Genomic DNA, 24,081 nt, shown 5'->3' on the forward strand with positions numbered 1-24,081 from the left:
CGCCACCCACCCACACCCTGGAGAGCTTCAAAGTCTCGGTCATCCTCATGTCCCCCATCTCCACCACACACAAGGCTCCTGTACTAGTTTTTGCTTCCTTGACCACACTTCCCTCTGTCATCTTCTGCTCGCCCACTGCCCTCACTGCTGGAATGCAGGAGCCTCTGGAAGGGTTGGTTCATTGGCACCATCCTAGGGGGCTCTCCTCTTGAAAGCATGTCCCTGTTCTGTCCCTAATGGAGAACTCAGTGCTCTGGATGCTGATTACAGAATTCTCTAGAATCAGGATCTGGGAGAGCTGGAAAGGGGAGAGGAGATCACTTTCCGGTTCCTCTCAAGGGAACTCTGGGACTAAAGTGGTCTTTGCATCTTCACACATCCACCGAGTTGGGTGTGATCGCTACAGGAATGTTGCCCAGCCCCTGAGATTTATGACCTCTAGGAGCATCCAAAGCAGAGGAGGTGGTCCCTGGAAAGGCAGATCCGGAGTAACAGGGGTTTCTCACAGAGCAGCACCCTGCGGCTGGGAGAGTGCAGAGCCAGCAGGGGAAGGAAGACAGGCACTTGCTTGCAGGCCCAGGGAGTCTCTACAGACTCATTCGATTGCTTCCCTTCAGCAGGATGTATGTCTTACTGAGGTCCTGAGACATTACCCTGTTTCGCCTCTAGGAACTGTGTACCTCTCTACCTGCCCATCTGCCCATGGCTCACCTTTCTGAAAGGCAATTTTAAACAACATTCAAAATCTTAAAGGGGCAGAAAGGTGGCAGGCACATCAACACAGGTCCTTGCTGAGTTGCATATGCAGATTCCCATGGTAGAAGAAAAAGAAATGACTCCTGCAAGTTGTTTATACTCCACACACATCAAGGCACAGTGTCCCTCACACACACACACACACACACACACACACACAGACTTAAAAACAACCCTAGTGAAGGAATGGACAGAGAACCTTGCCTCCCGTGTTTCTGACACCTGGACACTTCATCCCATCTTCTAAACTCTTCTGTATATCACACAAGCCCAGTTTGTCAAAGCAGCGTTGTCATAAGCCTGTGGTATCTGTCTGAAACTTTCTTTTCAGATGCTTCCTAGATACATCCTAACTCAGACTAAAGACTAATTCTGGGCTCTGAGGAAGAGGCCCAGGCACGTCTTTTAAGTTTATTTTATTTTTTGTTATTTTATTTTATAGAAAGTTCTCCTGTGTTTCTGTAATTTACTGTGCAGTAGAAGATGACCTTGAACTTCTGATCTTCCTGCCCCTACCAATACTGTGATTAGAGACTTGTTTCACCACACCTGGGCTTAGAGCCTAGGACTTTGTGTACGCTAGGTGTGCTAGGTGTGTGCTAGGTGTGCTAGGTGAGCTAGTCATGGAGTAAAGACAAGTAAAAGCAACATGGGGGCAGGGAGGGGGAAGGCTACAAGGTTAGTGTAAAGAGCAAGGAAAACATAAACGTTAAGGGGAGTGCTTAGGTGCTCCTGGCCACAGTCGGGCCCTGAGCCTTGGCCTTGGGCTTGTCGTGGAAGCTGAGAGGCCAGTAAGCCACAGCCACAGCGACTGTGGCTGTGTCCTCAGAGTCAGCGGCCAAGCAAGTGCTAGCTCCCAGAAAGGCACAGCTCAGGCAGGTGCGTCTCAGCGCCGCCCTCCTGCCATGCAAGCCGTGGGGGGTGGGCCCGCAATAGCCACTCCCCCAACGCCACGCCCACCTGACGGCCTATAAAAGGCGCCGGCCGCAGCCCACCCGGGTTCGAGTGCTACTTTTAGGGTGGACGGCGGCCAGGGTCGCTGCGTCCAGCTCGGTGCCACGCCCCGGCCGGTGCTGCGGGAGCCTCAGCCATGCTGTTCTGGCACACGCAGCCCGAACACTACAACCAGCACAACTCTGGCAGCTACTTGCGGTAAGACGCGGTAACACCTGCCTGCGATCGCGGTCCGAGCGCTGACTGCCCAGTGCGGCCTCCGGGGAAAGGCCCTCCGGGGAGAACCCTAGGGTGTGATCGGGGAAGAGGCGCGCTGGTGCCCGCGGGGTGCTTCTCCGAGGTCTCCCTGCCGCTCGATGTGTCCCCGGCGGGGTCTCGAAGCCTTCCCTCTCCCTTCCCTTCTCCACTCCAGTGGGAGAAATAAACTTGCCTCATCCATCAGGAGCTGGAGTGTCCCGGGAAGCCAGGCCCCGCTCTGTGCTCTTCTCGGCCCTTGGGCCCACAGGTGGATAGCGGGAGCGGTCTGCGCTGCAGCCCTGAGGGCTCGGGCTTCAGGGGGTGGCCGACCCTGCCCCGGGTGAGCTTGGTACGGGGCCCCCAGGCCCGGGCTCAACAGAAATGTCTTCTGTGGGGATTTCCCTAGCGCGCTTCAAGGGAAGAGGGTCCCGCGGGATTTTGCAAAGTTCTCTGAACTCCCTCTTTTAGGAAATAGAACCTCCCCACCTCCCACTTTGCTTCGGTGACGACGGGATTCTGCACCCCCCCCCCTTGCTGTGGTGCAGCTGGCTGGAGGGCTAATAGGCATTTCTTTTTCTGAACTCGCCAGAACCAGCTTCAACCTGTCTTTATTTCCATCCTAGTCACAGTTTATTATATGTGCCTTACTTAACCCAAAGGATGTTTGATGTGGGCTCCAGGCATCCCAGGGGCTGTCAGCCCTAACTACAGAACCTTAAGTGCTTCTTTGGACCCCCAAGTCTCCCTTCTTGGATTATTTTGTTATTTGTACCTCTTGGCTTCTGATTCACGTCTGTCCAGAACTCTTCTAGAAAGGCCTCCCCCTTCTTAGAAAGCTGAGGATTGACCAGGTTTCGCTGGTGAATCTTCAGTTTGTTTGTTTGTTTGTTTTGTTTTGTTTTGTTTTATAAAAACTCCAAACAATCGAAAATGGCAATCAAATTAGGGTCGTGGGACTGCAGACCCCTGTGGTGTTGAGGTAATGCAAAACCCATAGTTAAAATTGCTACAGAATAAATATATGCTAACTTTAACACTCTATAGGGTTGCCTGCAGTTTCTTTGGATTGTAGTAGGTAGCCATTGGGTATCTATCTCATCGTCTCTTAAAACTGAAGTTGAAGGTGACCTTGAGCTGAAGTAATCGTCTTTGTAATCTAGTTGCATAAAAAGTCATCCTTGTTAGAGCAGAGGTGTGGTTGGTTTTGTATCTGTACCTGTGATGGAAGTTTGCGAACCAACCCAGATACTTTTAAGATTTTGACTTAGCATGAAAGGAGGAAGGCAGACATTGAGGCTGAGCCCCTACAAAGCTGCACTGTTTCTTTGGGTGCTTTGAGGAAGCGATGGGTGAAGACAGTCGACCTGTCCACACTCCCCACTGGAAGCCGCTGTTGTTTTTGTTTTTTACCTTCAAGTAGTTTGACCTCCTTGAGTCCTGGGACTTGGGTTTTTGTTTTTTTTTCCTTTTCCTTTGCTTTCTTTTTATTTTTCCTTTTTTTTTTTTTTTTTTTTTAAGAATCTTAAAATTTAATTTTAAATTATTCTGGTTTTGTTTTGTAATGCTGGGACGAACCTTGGGCCTTACACTTGTTCTTCCATTTTAATAACTTCTGGCCCTCCTTTTTTTTATGATCATTTTTTTGTTCTGCTAGAAATTCTACAAGCCATCTGATTTCAATGAATAGTGGGTGGCCTTTAAGCCCTCCCTCCCCTTTCTGTTTGATGTTCTGGTGACTTTTATTCCTTGACAAATAAGGACACCAGGCCAGAAACAAGTTACTGTTGAATGATGGCTCTTAGCACACGCCCCCTCTTTTTTTTTTTTTTTTTTATTTAAAAGTAACAGTGCATGGGTTATTAACTTACATGGTCTGGGCAAACACAGAATTATGCAATTCTCGGGGGAGCAGGATGGTACTTCTTTCTGTGCTCCTTACTAACTGCCCAGGCTGGAAAAGGGGAAAGATTTGCTACTGGCGAAGGTGAAACTGGTCAGCTCTATGCTCTCTCTACTCTGGGCAACAGTCAGGAATAGCAGACACAGGGAATGTCTCCCAGGTGTGCCCAAAGGCAAGCTTTCTGAGAATGTGTTGGATACTGTTGGGGTGTGTGCTGGGTTATATTTCATGGACACTCATTTATGATATCGTACAGGGAACACACCGTACTGGTGACAGTGCATTGAAGCGGGGTCAGCTGATCTGATTCATGGGCCCAGGAGGGTCATCAAGATAGGGTGGGGCATCTTTTGGTAGCCGTTTCTGTGGCAACATAGTTTAGAATCCTTAAGGAAGTCTCACCTGCCTGTAGGTCATTCTGATCCTCAGGGATTTTATTGTTCCGTGCAAGGACACTCATCTGAAGTCCCAGCAACCCAGCTGGCTGAGGTGCAACAGGTCTTTGAGTCTAGGAGTTCAGAGCTAGCCTGGGCCATGTACTGATACCTTCTTGAAGAAGTTTAAAAACAAGTTCCTCTGTCACAGGGTGATTGGAGGCTGAGGTATATATGTATGTATGATAGGTGTTTGTGAGCACTGTATGTGTGTGTGGTGTTTCTTTTTCTTTTTTCTTTTTTTTTTTCTTTCCAGACAGAGTCTCATTATGTAGCCCTAGCTGTCCTGGGACTCACTCAGCTTGGCCTGGAACTTACAAAGATACCACTATGGCCCCCGACTAATCTTTAATGGTGTTCCTCAGGTACCATGCACTTCTTATTTTGAGGTTGGAGCTCCTACTGGCCTGGAGCTTGACCAGCAGACTAAACAGCCCAGCAATGAGCCTCGGGGGTCATCCTGTCGCATCTCCCTAGCACTGGGAGATGTGTAGCTAGCATACACTAACCGCACTCAGCGTTTGCAGGCTGTGCCATCTGGGATTGAAATTAGGTCCTCGCTGTAAAGCCAAGTGCTTTACAGACTGTATCCCCAGTCCACGGCTGATGTCTTTTGGTATAGGGAGCATTATTTAGAGGTGAAGGAAGTAGCTTTTTGAATATTTTAAGATTTGCCACTTTAGTGTAAGAAAAACTGAAATCAAGGTTTTCTATCTTCATAGTGTTTAGGAGAGTTAATTATGAGCTTTAAAAGTGGGAGCTGTGGGCCTGCAATATGACTCATCAGGTAAAAGATACTTGCTGCCACCTTTTGAATTGACCCAGATTCAATCCCAGGAATCCACATGGTTGCAGGAGAAAAGCAGCACCCAAAAGTTGTCCCCTGATATTGATGTGTGTGCACATTCTGAGTGTGCACTTGTTTATATGCACATGTGCCTGGACACATACAAATAACTAAATACATGTTAAAAATCCCCTTTTTGAGCCGGGCAGTGGTGGCACTCACCTTTAATCCCAGCACTTGGGAGGCAGAGGTAGGCAGATTTCTAAATTTGAGGCCAGCCTGGTTTGCAGAGTGAATTCCAGGACAGCCAGGGCTACACAGAGAAAGCTTTTCTCAAAAAACAAAACAAAACAAAACATCCTCTTTTTGGAAGAGCTGAAGGGGTGTGTCCATCAGGGCGAGAGAGTCAATGGCCCTTCAGATGTGTAGTTTACAGTTGCGGAGTACTGGCAACTGTTGATAATGTGGAATTGATTCAAGAGTAAAAGTTGAGGCTGGGGAGGTGTGTAAAGGTTCCAAGTTGGATGACCTAGGTTCAGTCCCTGGGACCCCCATACCAGAGAAGAACTGAATTTTGCAAGTTGTCCTGTGACCTCCACACATACGCACACCCCCTTACCCAATGGCTCAGCGGTAATGCACTTGTCTGGCACGGACACGGTTCCATTTTGGTCCCTTGAACACTGTATCCTCCCCCAGAAAGAAAGAAGGAAAAAAAAAGAAGGAAGGAAGGAAGAATATGGTCACTTAGGTTTTGGGAGGTAGGAGACAACTTTATACTTCCACATTTCCAGGCCTTGGGTGAACAGACCTCATGGGAGCCGGTGGATGAAGCTAGGATCATACTGTCATGGCTGCATCTGGGATTTGGGCCCTGTGGGTGGGGAGCTAGGCCAGCCAGCATGTCGCGCTGACTCTGAAGTTGTCCTTGCTAGCATGCCCGGCATCTGTCTCACCCAGCATTGCTCTGTGTTCCTGGGCTCTGTTCTGACCGCCGCTCCCTGTGTTTTACAGTGATGTGCTGGCTCTGCCCATCTTCAAGCAGGAAGAGCCGCAGCTGTCTCCTGAGAATGGGGCCCGTTTGCCGCCCCTACAGTATGTGCTGTGTGCTGCCACCTCTCCAGCGGTGAAGCTACATGAAGAGACCTTGACATACCTCAATCAAGGTAGAGGCCTCTGTGGAGTCGTAGCCTGGGTGCAGGGGACAAGTGGGATAGTTAGCAGATGATGTGCAAGACCCTGTTGGGCCTCTTTGCCTGTGACTTGGGACTAGGAGTCGAGCGCAGGGTCAGAGTCTGTGGCTTAACTGTGTGGCTTCCCGGGACTTACATGACTCCACTGGGTAAATGGAAATATTGAAACCTGAACGAGGGGTGGTGATGAGAGCCTCTAGTTCTGCTCCATACACTGAGGCAGCCTGAACAACAGACTAAGACTCCTGAGAACCAGGAAGAGAAGGAGGGAGGGAAAGCCAGGGCTGAGTCGTCTTGTGCCCCCAGATGGTCTCTATTACTGTTCGGTGCTTTTGGTACCTGGTCTGCTGTCCTTTATAGAGTAAGAGCTGGCCCATGTCCTCCCCAGCTCAGAGTCTGGAGAGCCTTCGGAGGCTCTAGCTGGTGACCTGCCGTTTCTTATTCTTAGGGCCTCAGGGATTTCTTGTGTAAAGGAGAAAGTCTGATTTGGGGGGTGTTTAAAGAGGTGAAGGTAAGTGACCTGCCTGACATGATGACAGTTGTGCAATCATCAGTCCTTCCAGTCTTTGTTGTGTTTTGAGTTGAAGTCTTGCTATGTAGCCCAGGTTATGGAACTCAAGATCCTTCTGCTTCAACTTCCTAAGTGCTGAGACTACAGAGGCTTGTACTCTGACTAGCTTTTAATCCTCCTTTTAAGGCCTTTTTATTATGTCTATGTGTGTGTGTTTGTACACCTGTGATTACATTATGTATATGTATAAGTGTATGTGTGCATGATTATATTTATGTATGGTGTATATGTGTGTTCGTGTGTGTTCATGTATGTTCGCGTGTGTTCAGGTATGTTCAGGTGTATTCGGGTGTGTTCGGGTGTGTTCGGGTGTGTTCATGTGTGTCTGTGAGTGTTCGTGTGTGTCTGTGTGTGTGTGTATACACACGTGCACTTGAAGTCAGAGGGACTTGTTCTCTTTCACTATGTAGAATTCAGACCACCAGCTTGGCAGCCAGTGTCTCTGCCCAGCCAACTATCTCTCCACCCATGTTCCCCTTTTTGAATGTTTCATTTGTCAGACACCCCAGCAGTACCCTGGTGGATAGAGCTTTGTTGGTGTCTGTCCTGATGCTGGGACTGTATTTTGTGTCTTCTGGATTGCCTCATAAAGAATTTGGTTCCCTCGTCCAGTGTACCAGTTGAGCTACTAGGGGCTGGAATCTGGGAGGGGCAGCCGGGCCCTCGTAAAAAAGCTGCCTCCATTCTGTAAAAAGCTGCCTCCATTCTGTAGAATTGCTCTTGAATTTGACCTTGCCCGTGTCCAGAACTCACAACAAATGGAAGCAACTGGGCTACCTCTGCATGGAATCTGCCATTGCTGGCCTGTCCCTGAGAAAGGCACACTCACCTCTGTGGGCCACACACTTACTACTCCTGTGGTGGCTTGGTGGCCATTGATTGCAGGTGACAAGCCAACTGGAAGCAGTCCCTGTGTTTGCACAGTGGCTTCTGTCATTGTGCCTTCTTACTTGTTGAAGGTTAAATGCTGCCAGCTTCTCTCTGAGCCGTCACTTCGTCACCAGTCCCCTCATCACTCCATCACCCCCAAAGCCCCTTCCTGATTCTTTCTTGCTTAAGCTTGCGAGTGGAGAAATGAGACCACTGACTCATGTGGGTCTTGTTTGGGGCCACGTTCCGCATGAGCTGAGCGGTGAGCTCTGTGAGGTAGGTGTTGTTGCTGAACAGGGGCACTGTGTGTCTGTCCCCTTCCCATCTCAAGGCTTTCTCTGGTTGTGTTCGCCATACACCTCTGCTGTTGTTTAGCCAGTGTGTTAGAAGGTGTGTACTAGCATGTGAGGTCTTACTAACACGTTTAAAAGAACAGCCTCTTTTCCCTCATAGATGTTAAAAGAGGGCAAAGGGCCCACCCTGAGGTTCCGTCTGCTTGTGTTAACTTAGCATGCTCCCTCTGGATATTTATGGATTTATTATTTTACAATAGAAATCAAACCCTTGCACAGAGAAGCCTTACACAATAGGCTAGTGCTCTATCACAGAACCATACTCCCTCCATCCCTAGATATTGTTGGTTATGCTTTCTTGTTCTTTGATATTTTGAGACAGGGTACCCCCCCCACACACACACACGCTTACACAGATGGTATTAGAGGGGATTTAAATTTGATTTTTCTTTGAATTTTCTGTCTTGTGGAACCCCTTTGGGCATCCCAGATTGTTTCTTGTGAGGTTTTGCAAATGCACTGTCTTGACTGTCTAGTAAAGTAATAGATGTTTATTACAGAAAATGGAGATTGCTTCGACATTGCTTAGAAGGGGTGGAAAGCAAGTTTTCAGAGTACTTATATAGCACGCAGGAAGCCCTGGGTTTGATTGACAGTACCTCATAAACCAAGTGTGGTGGTATACACTTGTATTCCCAGCTCTTTGAGTGGCTGGAGGGTTAGGAGTTCAAGGTCATCCTCAGCTACATAGAGAGTGAGGGTAGATGCTTGAGACCCCTGTCTTTGGGAAGGAAGGAAGGGAGGGAGGGAGGGAGGGAGGGAGGGAAGGAAGGAAGGAAGGAAGGAAGGAAGGAAGGAAGGAAGGAAGGAAGGAAGGAAAGGAGTCTTTCAAGCTGAGTGGTGGTGGTACACACCTTTATTCCCAGCACTTGGGAGGTAGACACAGGCAGATCTCTATGAGTTTGAGGCTAGCTGGCTACACAGAGAAACCCTGTCTCATAAAACCAAAAGGTGGTAGAGAAAGAAAGGGAGAAAGCTATCAGAATTATAGGTATAACACGAGTTATTTTAGCCATGCACCTTTAATCCCAGCACTCAGGAAACAGAGATGGGGGATTTCTGTGAGTTTGAGATCTGGTCCACATTGTGAATTCTAGGATAGCCATAGTCATATTAAAAACCCTGTCTTTAAAAAAGTTACTGTTTACATTCTCTGCTTTCCTCTCTGTGGTAACTACTGTGTGACCATGGCCAGTCAATATGCTAAATATATTGATTTTTGCTAATTTGCATGTTTCTGCCAAATTAGAAAAAAATCCAATTGAAACTCAAGAAAGCTTAAACCAGAAGAGCAAAAGACAGAAAATTCAAAGAAAAATCAAATTTAAATCCCCTCTAATATCACCCGTGTGAGCGTTTGTGTGAGTGTGTGTGGGCGTGTGTGTGTGTGAGCATGTGTGTGTATGTGTGTGCACGCGTGCCGCGCACACGCGTGCATGTGAGCAGGTGTGTGAGGATGTGAGCCGGTGCGTGTGTGTGTGTGTGTGTGTGTGTGTGTGTGCACATACATGCATGTGAGCAGGTGCATGTGAGCGGGGTGTGTGTGTGTGTGTGTGTGTGCACGCATGTGCATGTGAGCAGGTGCATGTGAGCGGGGTGTGTGTGTGTGTGTGTGTGAGTTCATCTATTTAGTGCTGTGGGTAACTTGCTGTGGCACACATGGGAAGGTCAGAGGACAACTCTCAGAAGTCAGTTCTGTCCTTCCATCACGTGGGCCCTGGCAGTGGGAGTTGTTAGGCTTGGCAGCAAGTGCCTTTACCAGTAGGCTGAGCCGTCCTGTTTTATATATGAATGTTTTAAAATTGGGATCATATAGTACTATACCATAAACTCTGTTACTCTGGTGTTTTATATTGCGGGCAGTCATTTGTTGTTAGAAACTGCACAGTAAAGGTCAATGAGTTGACTCAGCCGGGAAGCCCGAGAACCTGAGTTCAATTCCCAGGGCCCACAGGGTGGAAGGAGAGAGCTGATTTCCAAAAGCTGTCCTCTGACCTCTGCATGTGCCATGGCTTGAGCATGTGCACACACATACAACAAATAAGTGTGATTTTTAAACATTAGACTTTGAAGACTAGGAATATAGCTCAGTGGTTGTCTAGAAATTAAACACTACAAACATTCTGAACATGTGTTCAGCTTGACTGTTTTTTAGTTATATACCTAACAGGGAATTACAGTGTTAAAATGTCACACATTATCTTCCTGGGAGTGTCTTATGCCCGCCAGCCCTGTGCACCTCAGGGCCTCTCTCAGAGTCAGGTGTTCCCAGGTTTCACAGTAGAAAACATGAATTTGATTTTTTTAGAAAATAAAACTCTTTGTGTAGTATCTTAGACACTGTCCTATTGCTGTGAAGAGACAACATTACTGAAACAGCTCTTATAAAAGAATGTATTTAATGGTGGACGGCTTACAGCTTCGGAGGTTTAGTCCAATATCGTCATGGGAAGCATGGCAGCACTGGTGCTGGGGAAGCAGCTGAGGACCACACCCTGATCTGCAGGCCGAGGGAAGAGATGATGTGTGACATTTTAACACTGTAATTCTATGTTAGGTATATAACTAAAAAGTAATCACGCTGAACACAGAAGAATGTTAGTCAGTGTTAAATTTCTAGACAACCACTGAGCTACATTCCTAGTCTTCAAAGTTTAATTTTGGATTAAATTTAATCTAAATAGTGACTAAGCATTCAAATATGTGTGCCTATGAGGGTCCTTTTTATTCAAACCATCACATGTACACATACACAGAGACACACGTCAGATGTCAACACTGAGTGTCTGACCTCTCCATCTGCTTTGTGTGAGATGGAGTCTTAGTTGTGTGCTATGAGCTTGTAGGATTCCCCTGTCTAGTTACCATCGCACCATTGGAGAATTGTAGCAGATGCTACTGCTGGCTGGTTTTCTGTGGCCTCTGGGCATCCACACCCAGGTCCTTATGCTTGTATGGCCAAGGCAAATGTATTACTCGCTAAGACATCTTCTCAACTCGGGAATTGCTTTTTTGAAAAGATTTTTTTTAAGATTATTTATTATATGTAAGTACACTGTAGCTGTCTTCAGATACATCAGACGAGGGCATCAGATCTCATTACAGATGGTTGTGAGCTACCATGTGGTTGCTGGGATTTGAACTCAGGACCTTTAGAAGAGCAGTTGGTACTCCGCTGAGCCATCTCTCCAGCCTGAAAAGATTTTTTTAAATCACTTTTAACTACATGGTGTGTGGAGTCAGGTTGTAAGAGTGAGTACAGTACCATGGAGGGCGGAGCCATGCGGGATCAGGAGATGGTGGCAGGCGGTTGTGAACTGCCTGACTGCCTGACTGCCTGACGTGGGTGCTGGGAACGGAACGTGGGTCCTCTGCAAGGGCAGTAAGTAAGTGAGTGCTCTTTACCTCTGAGCCTCTTTGTCTTCAGTCCTCAAAATTTGTTTGATTTTTTTTTATTTTGTTTTTGTTTTTGTTTTTTAAGGTGTGGTCCCGTGGTCCCAGGCTCTACGGAGCGTAGTCTGGCCTCAAACCTTGTGATCCTCCTGTGTGTGTCAGCCTTCCAGAGTGTTAGGATTATCAGTGACCATTAGCTTGGTTAAGCATTCTGTGCTCCATAATGACTAACGTGATGAAATGCCTAAAAGGTCCATTGGTCTTTTAGAATGTCTTTGTAATTTTATTATGAGATATTTGTCCCGTTCATTGGAAGAGACAACATTTATGAACCATATATTGTACTATTTTTCCTCTGTCAGACATGTTAGCTATATTTTGTGGTATTTATATTAATGGAGTATAGCATGTAAGATCTGAGAACCTTGAGCATGCCAACCATGTATGCTACACTCCCAGACCAATGATTACATTTTATTATTACGTTTATTCATTTGTGTGAATGTGTACAAGCCATGAATACATTTAGAGATCAGAGGAGAGCTGTTTGGATTCTGGGACCCTGGGGGTGAGCTCAGCTTGTCGGGCTACATCTTGCCTTCCTGGACCCTTTTTTCCCCTTTGACCTTGCATTTTAAGCATTATGTTGGGTGCCTTATAGCGTGTGAGCAGTAATGACTTGGAAAATGTATATATCCTTTTCTCCTTCGCCTTTATTAATGATACTCCACAGGTGTCTTCTCAGCCTCCCTCCCACCCAACCACTAACCAGTGCCTACCTTAATGAACTTCTGAGATCATATAATATTGGGTGCCTTCAGGGTGGTGTGGCTGCAGAATTAATATCCTTCAAGTCATATTATAGATTTTGATCTAATTTTCACATCTGTGATCTCAGCACTCCTGAGCCGAGGCAGGAGGATCGTGAGTTGGAGGCTAGCCTGGGCTATTTATTAAGATCACAGTTTTAAAAAATCAACATGACAGGTGTCTGATTCTCTCTCCTCAACTGATGAGACAGGAGTCTGGAGAGTGATGGGGCTACAGAGGTTCTGCAGGAAGGGGAGGAGACACGGGCACACCAGGGTTTTGTTTGTAGTAGGTCTAGGCCCTGCACTTTCTATAGTCTTTGAGGAACTGTAGGGAAAATACCTTCAGGGAAAGAGAAGCATCTTCCCCTTCAGGCTGGGAGATTAGAGCATGTTCTGCTCAGGGCTGTGCAGGTCCTATCTCCTGGTAAGCTGTTTCCCAGCCTCTGGTCCAGCACAGTCCTTTAATCTCTGGGTTCTTGGCTGTTCTCACCAGGACAGCCTCCCAGGACAGCCGTGGAGAATTAAGTGTTCCACGAATGTCTGGTTACATTTTTCCTTCTTCCGGGTCTCTTTAAGTGACTGAATTTAAAGAATGGAGTGGGATTAACCTCTCTGCTCTCTTTCCTTTACTGCTAAATTTTCTTTTTTAGTCTAATTTTTAGCCTTAAGTTTGGGAGTATAAACTGCAGAAGACAAATGACCCTGGTGCACATTACCTAAAAACATACAAACGAACAAACAAACAATACTTTCTGTCTGTTTTTATTCTGGAAGGAATTTACTGAGCAGGGAGACATGGCCGCTCTAGAAATAATGTCCCACAGCCTCTTGTCGTCTACATGTTTGTCTTGGTCACACTAGCATGGGCATATGTATATGTGTCTATTTGCTTTTCTTTTTGTGACAGAGTCCTAATATGTAGCTTTGACTGGTCTGGAGCTCACTCTGTGTAGACCAGGCTGGCCTCTCAGATCTGCCTGCCTCTGCTTTCAGAGTGCTGGGATTAAAGGCGTGCGCCACCACTGCCCAGCTTGGTGCTGGAGATCAAACCTAGTACAATATATAGGCTAAGCACAGAGCACACTCTGCAACTGAGCTTCATCCCCAGGCCCCTCCCCATGCCTTTAATTTGTAAAGACGTCTTTATGTGTCTGTGCAGATGGGTACATACAAGTGTAAGTGTCCATGGAGGTTATAAAAGAGGGTGTCACATGCCCCCGTCCCCATCCCAAGCACAGGTGGCACACTTTCAAAATGTCTAAGCATCAGCATCTGTACAGAAATGCAGAATCCTCTGGTGTCTGCCACCAGGACAACTGATCAGAACCTGCAGATTAACTGGTGATTATAAAAGTATTCAGATTATATAGAAGTTGAGCTAGCCTTTGTCCCTCAGCCTTTGGGTTCATAGGTGGGCAAACTGAGGTTTGGAGAGGTTGTAGGACTTGCCCCAGAACATGAAGTGGTACCCCTCCCTTCCTTCCCTTCCTACAGGTCCCTCTCACCCTTTCTCTGGGGTCTCATAGCTAAGGAGTGACCTTGAACTGCTGATCTTCCCAAGTGCTGGGTTGCAGGCATGCAGGCCAATTTCACTTTGATGAGCTTCTGGAGATCATAGGCCTGTGCCACTACACCTGGATTTTGTTTGTCTTTTTTATGATTTATATTTATTTTATGCATATGAGTACTTTCCCCTTGTCTTGGTTCTATTGCTCTGGAGACACACTATGACCAAGGCAACTCTTATAACAGAAAGCATTTAATTGGAGGCTTGCTTTCAGTTATAGAGGATTAGTTCATTATCATCACAGCAAGAAGTAGACGGTGATCATGCTGGAGCAGTAGCTGAGAGAGCTTTACAACCTGCTCCACAGGCAGGGAGGGAGGGGGAGGGGAGGAGAGGGGGAGGGAGAGGGAGAGACAGACAGGCAGACAGACAGACAGACGAGGCCTGGAGGGGGCTTTTAAAACCTCAAAGCCCCCCCAGTGACACACCTCCTCCAACATCCAACAAGGCTACACTTCCCAGTCCTTCCAAAAGTTCCACTAACTGGGGGCCAAGCATTCAGACTTATGAGCCCGTGGGGCCATGCTCATTCAAACACCACACCCTGCATGTGTGTATGTGTACCATGCGTGTGCCTTGGGTGAAGGTCAGAAGGAGGCATCAAATCCACTGCAACTGGAGTTACAGATGGCTGTGAGCTGCCTCAGGGGTGAATCCGAATTCAGTTCTCTGTAAGAACAGCATGAGGATCTGAACTCAGTCCCTTAGAATCCTTGTGTGTGTAGGGGGGAGGCACTGGGTGTGGTGGCACGTCTTTAATTCCAACACTGAAAGTAGAGGCAAGAGGTCCCTAGGGGTGAGTTCCAGGTTCAGTGAAAGACCCTGACTAGGAAAGGGAGGGGGGACAGAGAGACAAACAGAGGAAGATGCACACACGTGGACACATACAATACAGTTTTCCTATTAATGATGTCCTGGAAATGTTGGCCATTTGAGATTGTCTTCTTTAACTCAGCACAATGTTTCCACAGTTTAGCCATATACCTTCACATTAGAACCTTAACTCCTTCTATGTGTGGGTAATGTGTCCATATCCTGCTTAGTTGTTCTATAGTCGGTGGATAGTTGTTCTGGCTCTGTATGTGTGTGCGTGCATGCGTGCGCACTTACGCATGCACACACAAACTGGGATCTTGTTTGTAGTAAATAACTGCTCTGCCACTTGTGTGTGTGCGTCTGTGTGTGTGTGTGTGTGTGTCTGTAGAGGACAAAGGACAATCTTGGTGTCGATGTTCCTCAGGTGCTAAATACCTTAAAAATATTTTAAGATTACATTTATATAATTATGTATATTTACATGTGTGCACATGCCATGGCATTTGTTCATGTGGAGGTCAGAGGACACTGGACATCCGGTCTGTTCCTCTACAGTGTGGCTTTCAGAGATCCCTAGTTCCAGCCCCCCAAGTCTGCCTCCTAAGTGCTGGGATTAAAGGCATGTGCCATCATGCTCAATTCCAGTCTTTAATTTTTAAAATAGTATATGTTTGTGGTGCTGTGTATGTTTGTGGTGCTGTGTGCATATAGGTCATAATGGTCACATCAGGTGATGAACATTTCCATCTCTGATTATTAATCAGTATTGTTGCTGATGTTAGTGGTGGTGGTGTGTATGTATGTCTATGTGTGGCTATGTCTATGTATTCCCACTATGTGGGAAACTTTGAACTCCCTCCTTATTTTTTTGTCATTTATTTTCTTGAGATAGGCTCTCCCTATATAATCTAGGCTGGCCTCAAACCTTTGTGAATCTTGCCTTAGCTTCCTGATTGCTGGATCATGGGCATCCGATTAGATGTTCTAAGTCATAGTTACCCTGCGGTGCTGTAGGGCTCTGGAACCTGCTCTTTCTTTCCAATTTGTTTTGGTACCCAGTGTCCAACCATCCAACCTCCCCCTCCCTTTGATGTATTTTTAGTGGGGAATGATACTGTTAGGGATTCCACCGAGTGCTTTGAACATGTTATGCACATCTACCACTGATCCTGCAGCATCCTCTGAGGTCTTGTGGGTATATTTGTGGATTCTGGGGTTGTTTTGTTTCTTTGTTTGTTTTTTGGATTTGTTTTTTTCAAGACAGGGTTTCTCTGTATAGCTCTGGCTGTCTTGGAACTCACTCTGTAGACCAGGCTGGCTTCAAACTCAGAAATCTGCCTGCCTCTGCCTCCCAGAGTGCTGGGAATACAGGCATGTGCCCCCCACTGCCGGGATCGGTTTTGTTTTTTTAAAGATTTATTTATTTAATATACATGAGTACACTGTAGCTGTCTTTAGACACACTGGAACAGGGCATCAGATCTCATTATGGATGGTTGTGAAGCCACCATGTGGATGCTGGCAGTTGAACTCAGGACCTCTGGAAGAGCAGTCAGTGCTCTTAACCACTGAGCCATCTCTCCAGCCCATTCTCTGTATATTGTGTGTGTGCACATCTGTGTGTGGAAGCAGAGGATGCCTGTGATGTCCTTCCCTTGCCTTTTAACCCAGGGACTAAAACTGGCCTGGAACTCACACGTCCAGCTAGACTGGCACCAGGGACTCTGTCTCATTTTGTTATGGCTTTTTAGTTCCTTCATATAGTCCTGGCTCCTGGAACTCACAGAGGGCTGGCTCCCTCTAGCTCCTTACTGTTATGTGTGCTAAGTACCAGAGCTGGCCAGCATGGCTTTATTTATTTGTTTATCTTTAACAACAACAACAACAACAACAACAACAAAAAGCACTGGTTCTAGACTTAGAACTCAGGCCTTTCTGCTTGCACACCAGGTGCTTCTCTTACCTGTGGTGGCTCCTGAGCCCCGCTCAGATTCTTGGCCTGCATGCTGCTGAGGTAAAAGGCTCCTTGGCAGGGTGCCCACGGGAATCAGGATGCCCCGAGTTTCTTAGTGCTAGTGATGTTAGCTTAAAGACTGAATTAAGACCGTCAGTGGTCAATGTGTGTCTGTGTGGTGGATTTTGTCCCCGTGCAGCTAATGAATTCTTTTAGCTGAGGGGTCACTTAGGCTATGCTGATTCCTTGACCCCCTTTCTATAGTTGCCTGATAGTGATTTTCTATTTATTTTCCTCTTCCTACACTTGTATTATGAATGCATCTGTAAGTTTTCTCTAGCTGGGGAGATAAAACAGCCCAGGCCGTGAAAGCCTGTCAGGCAGCCTGAGACCCCGGTTTGGTCCCCAACAGCCACAGGAAGAAAAAGAATCCAGGCGTGGTAGTGCATGCTTCAATCCCAGTGCTGGGAAGATAAAGACAAGGGAGTTCCAGGTTCAGCCAGAGAATCTGCCTCAAAAAATAATGTGGAGAGGGATAGAGGAGGAGCCCTGACATCGACCTCTGGCCTCCACGCAGGTAAAAAGATTTCCTGTGTTGCCAAGATGGCTCAACAGGTAAAGATGCTTGCCTTCAAGTCTGACCTGAATTGGGTCCCTGAGACTCACCTAGTAAGAGGAGAGAGCTGACTCCCTGGAGTTACCCTGCAACTCCACATGTGTATGTAGTTCTTTGCCCCATAAATACACACATTTAAAGAATCTTAAAGAAAACATTTGCTTCCCATTATTTTCCTGCTCATCCCGCCCTGGTGTGTCCTCCTGGCACACAGGTCAACAGTGACTTCTGGCATACATTCCATTGCTTCTGTCTGATCTGTGGGGAGTGCCTCCACCTGGCTCCCCTGTCACTTGTGCCTGGAGTATTTCCTCACTGTTTGTACCATGAGGTGTTTCCTGCTCTTCACCATCTGCCCTGCCCCTTCTAAGTTTCATGGTTTTCTTTTTCTGGAGTACCCACAGATAACTATCTTGCCTATTCTGACTACAGCATGCCAGGCATGACACTTTGTTCATGATATTCATAGCAGAAAGGAGGTTAAGGCCTTCTGAGACACAGGTCATGACCTTCAGGGAAAGGGTTCAGTCCCCTGGACAGAGAGGCCTTTGTCTCTGCTGTGTGCTGTCTCCCCACTGAATGCACACTGTCAGTCACTGGACATGGTGAGGTGATGAGACAAATTCCCCGCGTGCACGGCTGCTGCGCTGTCTTTCCTCCTGCCATTCTTCCGGTGCGCTTGGCACGCTGTCCTGCTTTCTCTGGGGTGAGGATGGCCTCTTCTTATATTTTATGTGGCATTCATTACCCAAACCAGCGGCTGCTGTGAGGCAAACAACCTGGAAACCTTGGCTGGCCCTGGTGATTGCCTCCTGTTCTTGGGAACACAGTGATCTGGGCAGAAGGCCGTGCTCTGGGTTCTGCCCACTGGGCAGAACTACTCTGGCTTGTCTGCCCTTCTTGCAAAGGCTCCTGGTGGGCTCTGCCCACTGGAGGTCAGCTGGGATAGGCTGATCAGGGCTGTGAACTCAGGAGCTGGCTTCTGGAAGACAGTGGACCCCCTGCCTGATGGAGTCCAAGTCCCAGGGATGGGTTTCTGCTAGGTCTGGCTTAGTGACCTTGACTACTGGGTCACTTGGAGTGCTGGGTGGCGTGGCTGTAGGAGAGTTTATTTGTGTAGTGGCCAGCAAAGGGGTGGGGCAGGTCAGGAAAGTGCCGTCCTTACCTTCCTGTTAGGATGTGGTCATAAAGAGTGTTCATAAGAGGTACTCCAGACAGCATTTTGTAGGTATTGAGAAAGACACAGGGAAGTTGAAAACTTACCTCTGGGAGCTGGGGAGGTGGCTATACTGGGCCAGCATAAGGTCCAGAGTTCAGATCCCCAGCATACACATAAAACAATGGGTATGACTACACCTGCACCAACAAACCCAGGCTGTAGCTGGCAGAGACAGGGGGATAGCTGGGTTTGCTGGCTGCCAGCCTAGCTCCTTATTCCCTGTCTCAAGGGAGTAAGGCAGAATGACAGAACAGAACACTCAGTGTCCTTTGTGACCCCTGTGTAATGCCCAGGAACAATCCCTGTACACACATACATATGCAGCACATTCTCATTCCCCCCCCCCCCCCCCGTGTGTGTGTGTGTGTGTGTGTGTGTGTGTGTGTGTGTCTGTCTGTCTGTCTGTCTGTCTTTGTCTTTCCTCTTTCGCTGCCTCCCTTCCTCGCTTCCTTCCTTCCTCCCTCCAACCCTCCTCCCAGTAACCTATACACACACACACACACACACACACACACACATGCAGCACATATTCACAACACACACAACTTCACAACTTGCCCATGACATAAGTTGAACTACAACTTGATTGGTCATACAGACCAAACCCCGGAGGGTCTAGACTTGCCCTGAGCCTAGCTCCCTTTTCCTCTCTTGTTTAGGTCTGGGTGGCAGGCAGCCGAGTCTGTGCCACTGACCTGTATATAATACACCATGATTTGGAGCATGTTAGCATCCCCCTGAACCCCCCTTTCTCATCTTGAAGTGGCATAGTTGCATTGTACTGTGGTGTCTTTGGTTTGTTTTTTTTTTTTTTTTCAAGACAGGGTCTCATAGAATCCAGGCCGACTTAGTGCTTTATAGTCTAAAATGGTCTTTTTTTTTTTTTAAAGATTTATTTATTTATGTACATAGCATTCTGCCTGCATGTATGCCTGCAGGCCAGAAGAGAGCATCAGATCTCATCACAGATGGTTGTGAGCCACCAACCATGTGGGTGCTGAGAATTGAACTCAGGACCTCTGGAAGAGCAGTCGGTGCTCTTAACCTGTGAGCCATCTCTCCAGCCCCTAAAATGATCTTAAACTTCTGATCTTCTCACCTCTCCTGAGTTCTGGGATTACAAGTGTGCACTGTGCTCTGTTTCTGTAGTGCTGGGTAGCAAACCCAGAGCTTCACACATTCGCTGAGTGCTGTCCTAACTGCTCTCTGGGAACTGAACTCAGGACCTCTGGAGGAGCAGTCAGTGCTCTTAACCACTGAGCCATCTCTCCAGCACAGTTTTATGCCTCTTAATTGGTTCCTCTTTCTCAAATGCCTACCTGTCTGATTAGCCTTGGGGTACATACACATTTGACCTTGGAAGACTAAATAGTAACCACTGTTATTCTAAGCATCAACTGTGGCCTGGAACAGTTGCTTGTCTTCTTGGTTTGTGTTGCTTCAAATTCACTCATAATATACTCCAACTTTGTATGTTTGTATGTTTGTATGTACTGTTATCTTAAAGAATTTAAAATTTCTGACTTCGAGGCCAGTCTGGTCTACAAAGTAAGTTCCAGGACAGCCAGGGCTACACAGAGAAACCCTTGTCTCGAAAAAACAAACAAACAAAAAAAACCCAAAAACAACAAAAAAAGAATTTAAAATTTTAAATTCTTGGTTGGTTTCATTATTTTTGGTATGTGGATATTTGTATGTATCTCAGTATATATATGTGTGCAATGGCAACAGTTGGAGGTCAGAAGATATACCTTTTGAGCCTGTATATACTTATCTGTTTCTGCATCTTTAATGGGTAGATAATATGTATATGTGTTTGAATATATGTGTATATGGTGTGCATTTGTATGCATGTTTAGATGTGTGGGAGTATATTCACATGTGTGTATGCCTGTGTGGAAGGTCCAAGGCTGACCTCAGATGTCTTGCTTGAATCATTTTAAAGTTCATTGCATACAATATAATCCCTTATTTCCAGTCAATTAAGAACAAGGACTATGTTTTTTTATATTTTTATTAATGTGTGTGTGTGTGTGTGTGTGTGTGTGTGTGTGTGTGAACCTGTGGGAGCTGGTTCTGGCCTTCTACCATATGGGTCCCAAGACTGAACTTAGGTGGCAGGCTTAGTGGCAGGCTTAGTGGCAGGTGTCTTTACCAACCGAGCCATCTTGATGTCCTCAGGGGTATTATTTTATATACCCAAACTGAGACAATTTAGCACAGATAAAATAGCAGTACTTGTCATACACCTCCACAGTGCTGATAAGGCCCTGGCTTGGTGTTGCATACCTTTTAACTGCAGCACTCAGTAAACAGCGACAGGTGGATCTTTGTGAGCTGGAGACCTTTGTGGTCGATGTACCGAGCTCAGGGACGCCAGGATTGCAGAGCGCGATTCTGCAGCCATCGCCAATCCGCCTGCCCCCCATCCCTCACACCATTTTTTTTTTTTTTGATGTGCTGGGAATCAAACCTAGGGTCCTGAGCAGGCTAAGCAAGCGGTCTCTCACAGTGCCAAACCCCCAGCCCCTGAGGAGTCCTTTGCCACAGGCTTCTGTTCTGACGCTCCCTGGAGGATGAGGCTTTGTAATCTGTCTCACCCATCAGCTGGTTAGCCTGTTCCTGTTTTGACCTCGCCCTGACACTGAAGGATGCAGGCAAGGTGGCTGTACACTGTTGCTTCATTTAGGTTTGCCTCCCCTGTGCCCACATGATGCGAACTTGGACCCCTAAGTGACAGCGTATAACTTGTTCTCCACATCTGTGTTACAGTTTCTGAGGAACACAGTGGCAGGTTATTTTAGTATGTTTCCAGGGTTTAACTGTCAGTACTGCTGTTTGATGCAGCCTTGTTTGTGCAAGTATTTTTCTTTTATGTATGCACATGTGTGTGTGTCTGTGTGTGCCTGTGTGTACGTATATATGGATGTCCAAGATGTCAGCACCTTCCTCCACTACACTGCTCCCTATATATTGAAGTAGAATCTCTCTCTGAACTGTGAGTTTGAGGGTTAGCTCTTTTGGCTAGCCAGCTTAGGCCATGGTCTCCACCTCTCTCTAGTTCACCTGACTCTTATGTGAACAAACACTTTACCCACAGAGCCATTTCCCCAACCCTTCGCACGAATATTCGAAAGCACCATTGTTCACCCTGTAAGCTCGCACCCTGGAGGTGGGGTGTTGAGGCCATTAGCTACTTATCTTGTTGCTGTGACAAAATACTCAACAAAAGCAATGTCTGGAAAGAACGTGTTGTTTTGGTCACAGTTTGTGAGTACAGTTCGCCATGGCAGGGAAGGCATGGTCACAGAGCTGCAAGGCGGCTGGACGTACTCCCAAGAAAAGAGACAAAAGACGCTGGTGCTCGCCAGCTGGTGCTCGCCAGCTGGTGCTCCTAGCTGGTGCTCCTAGCTGGTGCTCGCCTCTCTGGTGTCCCAGAGCTCTGTCTCCTAGGTGGTTCTAGGTCCTGTCAAGTTGCCCAGTCTTTCTCCAGCACAGGAAGATAATGGCTGTTCCTCCTACCTGTGACCTGTGGGATATTAGCAGTCTACTGCTGCATGTATTTATTTTTGTTCCCTTACTGCTAACCTGATGTGAGTCAGACTCTCTTAAATTATTTATGGGGACGAGGAAGATGCATGCTCTTCTTGGTTCTCTGGCTCCTTAGGGGGTTATGGTGGAATCAGCTATGAACAAGAAACTTGGGGAAGGTTCTTCCAGGGTGAACAGGTAGGTGCTTTCCCTGGGACCTGGGACTTCACCATGATGCAGGAAAGGCCTTCAGGGGTACTGGCAAAAAATATCAAAGACTATATGAAAAATCATATTTTGGGCCAGCAGGGTAGCTCAAAAGATATAGGGAGTTGCATTGTGTGCATTTTTTTTTAAATACACAGTAACTGTCTTCAGACACCCCAGAAGAGAATACTAGATCTCATTAAGTAAGGATGGTTGTAAGCCACCATGTGATTGCTGGGATTTGAACTCAGGACCTTTGGAAAAGCAGCCAGTGCTCTTAACCACTGAGCCATGTCTCCAGCCCCTGTTACATACAGTTTTAAAAACACACTGTAGCATTTGCCAGGGAGCTGCAACCCTGATACCAGCAATCCCCTCCCCTCCATTTGTTCCTCCTGGCTTAGCTCTGATCCGGCTGCTAGCACTGAGGGGTTGTGTTACCAGCCCACTCCTGAGACCCTTGAATCTGTGGATAAAGGGTACACATACTCTTCCATTACCCCTAGAACTTGCCTCTAGGCACAATTGCTGAATGCAGATACCTCCTGTCTGGAAATCCGTGTCTGGATCAATTTATTATCTCCGTCTCTCCCTCCACCCTAAACGTTGTGGCTACATCAACTAATCCCCACCAACATCGTTGATTCTTGCCCTTAGTGGAGGCCACAGGCCCTCACTGCCCCGAGACCTTACATGACTACTGCTTTCTCATTCCAAAGCTTGTCAGAAAAGCCACTACCCCTTTCCCTGCCTCTCCTTTTCCTCTTGGGACCTGGAAGTCCCAGCTGTACCTTCTGTTCAGCAATTGCCCACCCTTCTTCATTGACAAGTCAAGAACCAACTGAGAACCAGACCTTAGGAACAGACCCTCCTCTTCCATGCCTGAGGACCGGAATTCAATCCCAGAACATACACTGTGTAGGGAAAGAGCCCTCTCCCTCAGGTTACCCTCTGGCTGCCTCCAGGAGGCCTGGAAAATGTTTTGTTTAAACTCCTCCAAGCACTTTCCTGCCTTGTTTCCCTATCTTCAATGTTTCCGCATTCTAAAGGCAGGCTCCTCGCCTCCGGGACTTGTTACTGATTGTATGTTACTGATTGTATTTACTACCGGAGCCTTCACAGGAACTTTGATACTGCCACAGATAGTGTGGCTACTTTAAGGAAAAGGAGAAAAATGAGGTGTGTGTGTGTGTGCCTGTGTGTGTTTCACTACCCCCTCTGCCACTGTAAGATAAAGCAGGCAAAGCCAATAAACCCTAGACATTTCTTTGCTCATTCTGGTGGCTCAGGTCCCTTTGGGAGGTCATGTTTCCAGCCATCCCAAGGATGTGAGGTGTGCAGTTGGGCTGAGCTTAAATTCTTCCAGAGAGTCCCACCCCTCCCTGGAGGGACCGGATTTAGAGCTCTGGGATTGAAGAAGGAAGGGTCCGCAGGGCTCAGCCACCCTAGTTGGAGTAGGTGCTGTGAGTCCTGATTGTTCCTGCCACTCCCAGGTCACCTTGGCTCCCTGGGTTGGGCTGGGAGTCACCTGCCAAGGGCTAGTTTACATCACAAAGTGACCTGGAGCTCTTTCCGGGCTATCCTTTGGCAGGCCTTTAACAATCTCCTGTAGAGGGCTGGGCTGGCTCTTCCCAGGGAATTTCCTTGAAGCTGTTTTCTGGTGTCACCTGACTGCCTGTTGCTTTTCTACTTCCTCCTGCCTGGCTGGGGTCCTCTGACCCCTCCAGCACTGGATCCCTTGCTGGGCACACTGTCACCCCTCCAAGTCTCCAAGTGTCACTTGCAAGAGACTAGCTAGGATGGGGAGGTAGGCTCCAAACCTGGGTGGGAGGCCCCGCAAAGACAATGGCTTCCCATTGTCTTTTTATGGTGTATGATTATGATTTATTGTGTGAAGATGTGACGCATGCT

General features: G+C 47.2%; 1 protein-coding gene across 1 annotated transcript in view; it reads left to right on the plus strand.

Annotated features, from left to right (window-relative positions):
• The first annotated feature begins 1,773 nt into the window (after nucleotides 1-1,773).
• The window catches only part of Tfcp2l1 (transcription factor CP2 like 1), a 59,562-nt gene continuing 37,254 nt past the window's right edge, over nucleotides 1,774-24,081 (plus strand). The window contains exons 1-2 of the mRNA XM_052200834.1: nucleotides 1,774-1,908; nucleotides 6,083-6,234. Of these exons, the coding sequence (XP_052056794.1) occupies nucleotides 1,847-1,908; nucleotides 6,083-6,234 (214 nt within the window). The 5' untranslated portion in view covers nucleotides 1,774-1,846. The remainder of the gene's footprint in view (nucleotides 1,909-6,082; nucleotides 6,235-24,081) is intronic.

Source organism: Apodemus sylvaticus, chromosome 12 (genome assembly GCF_947179515.1).
Source record: "Apodemus sylvaticus chromosome 12, mApoSyl1.1, whole genome shotgun sequence".
NCBI classification, from domain to species: domain Eukaryota; kingdom Metazoa; phylum Chordata; class Mammalia; order Rodentia; family Muridae; genus Apodemus; species Apodemus sylvaticus.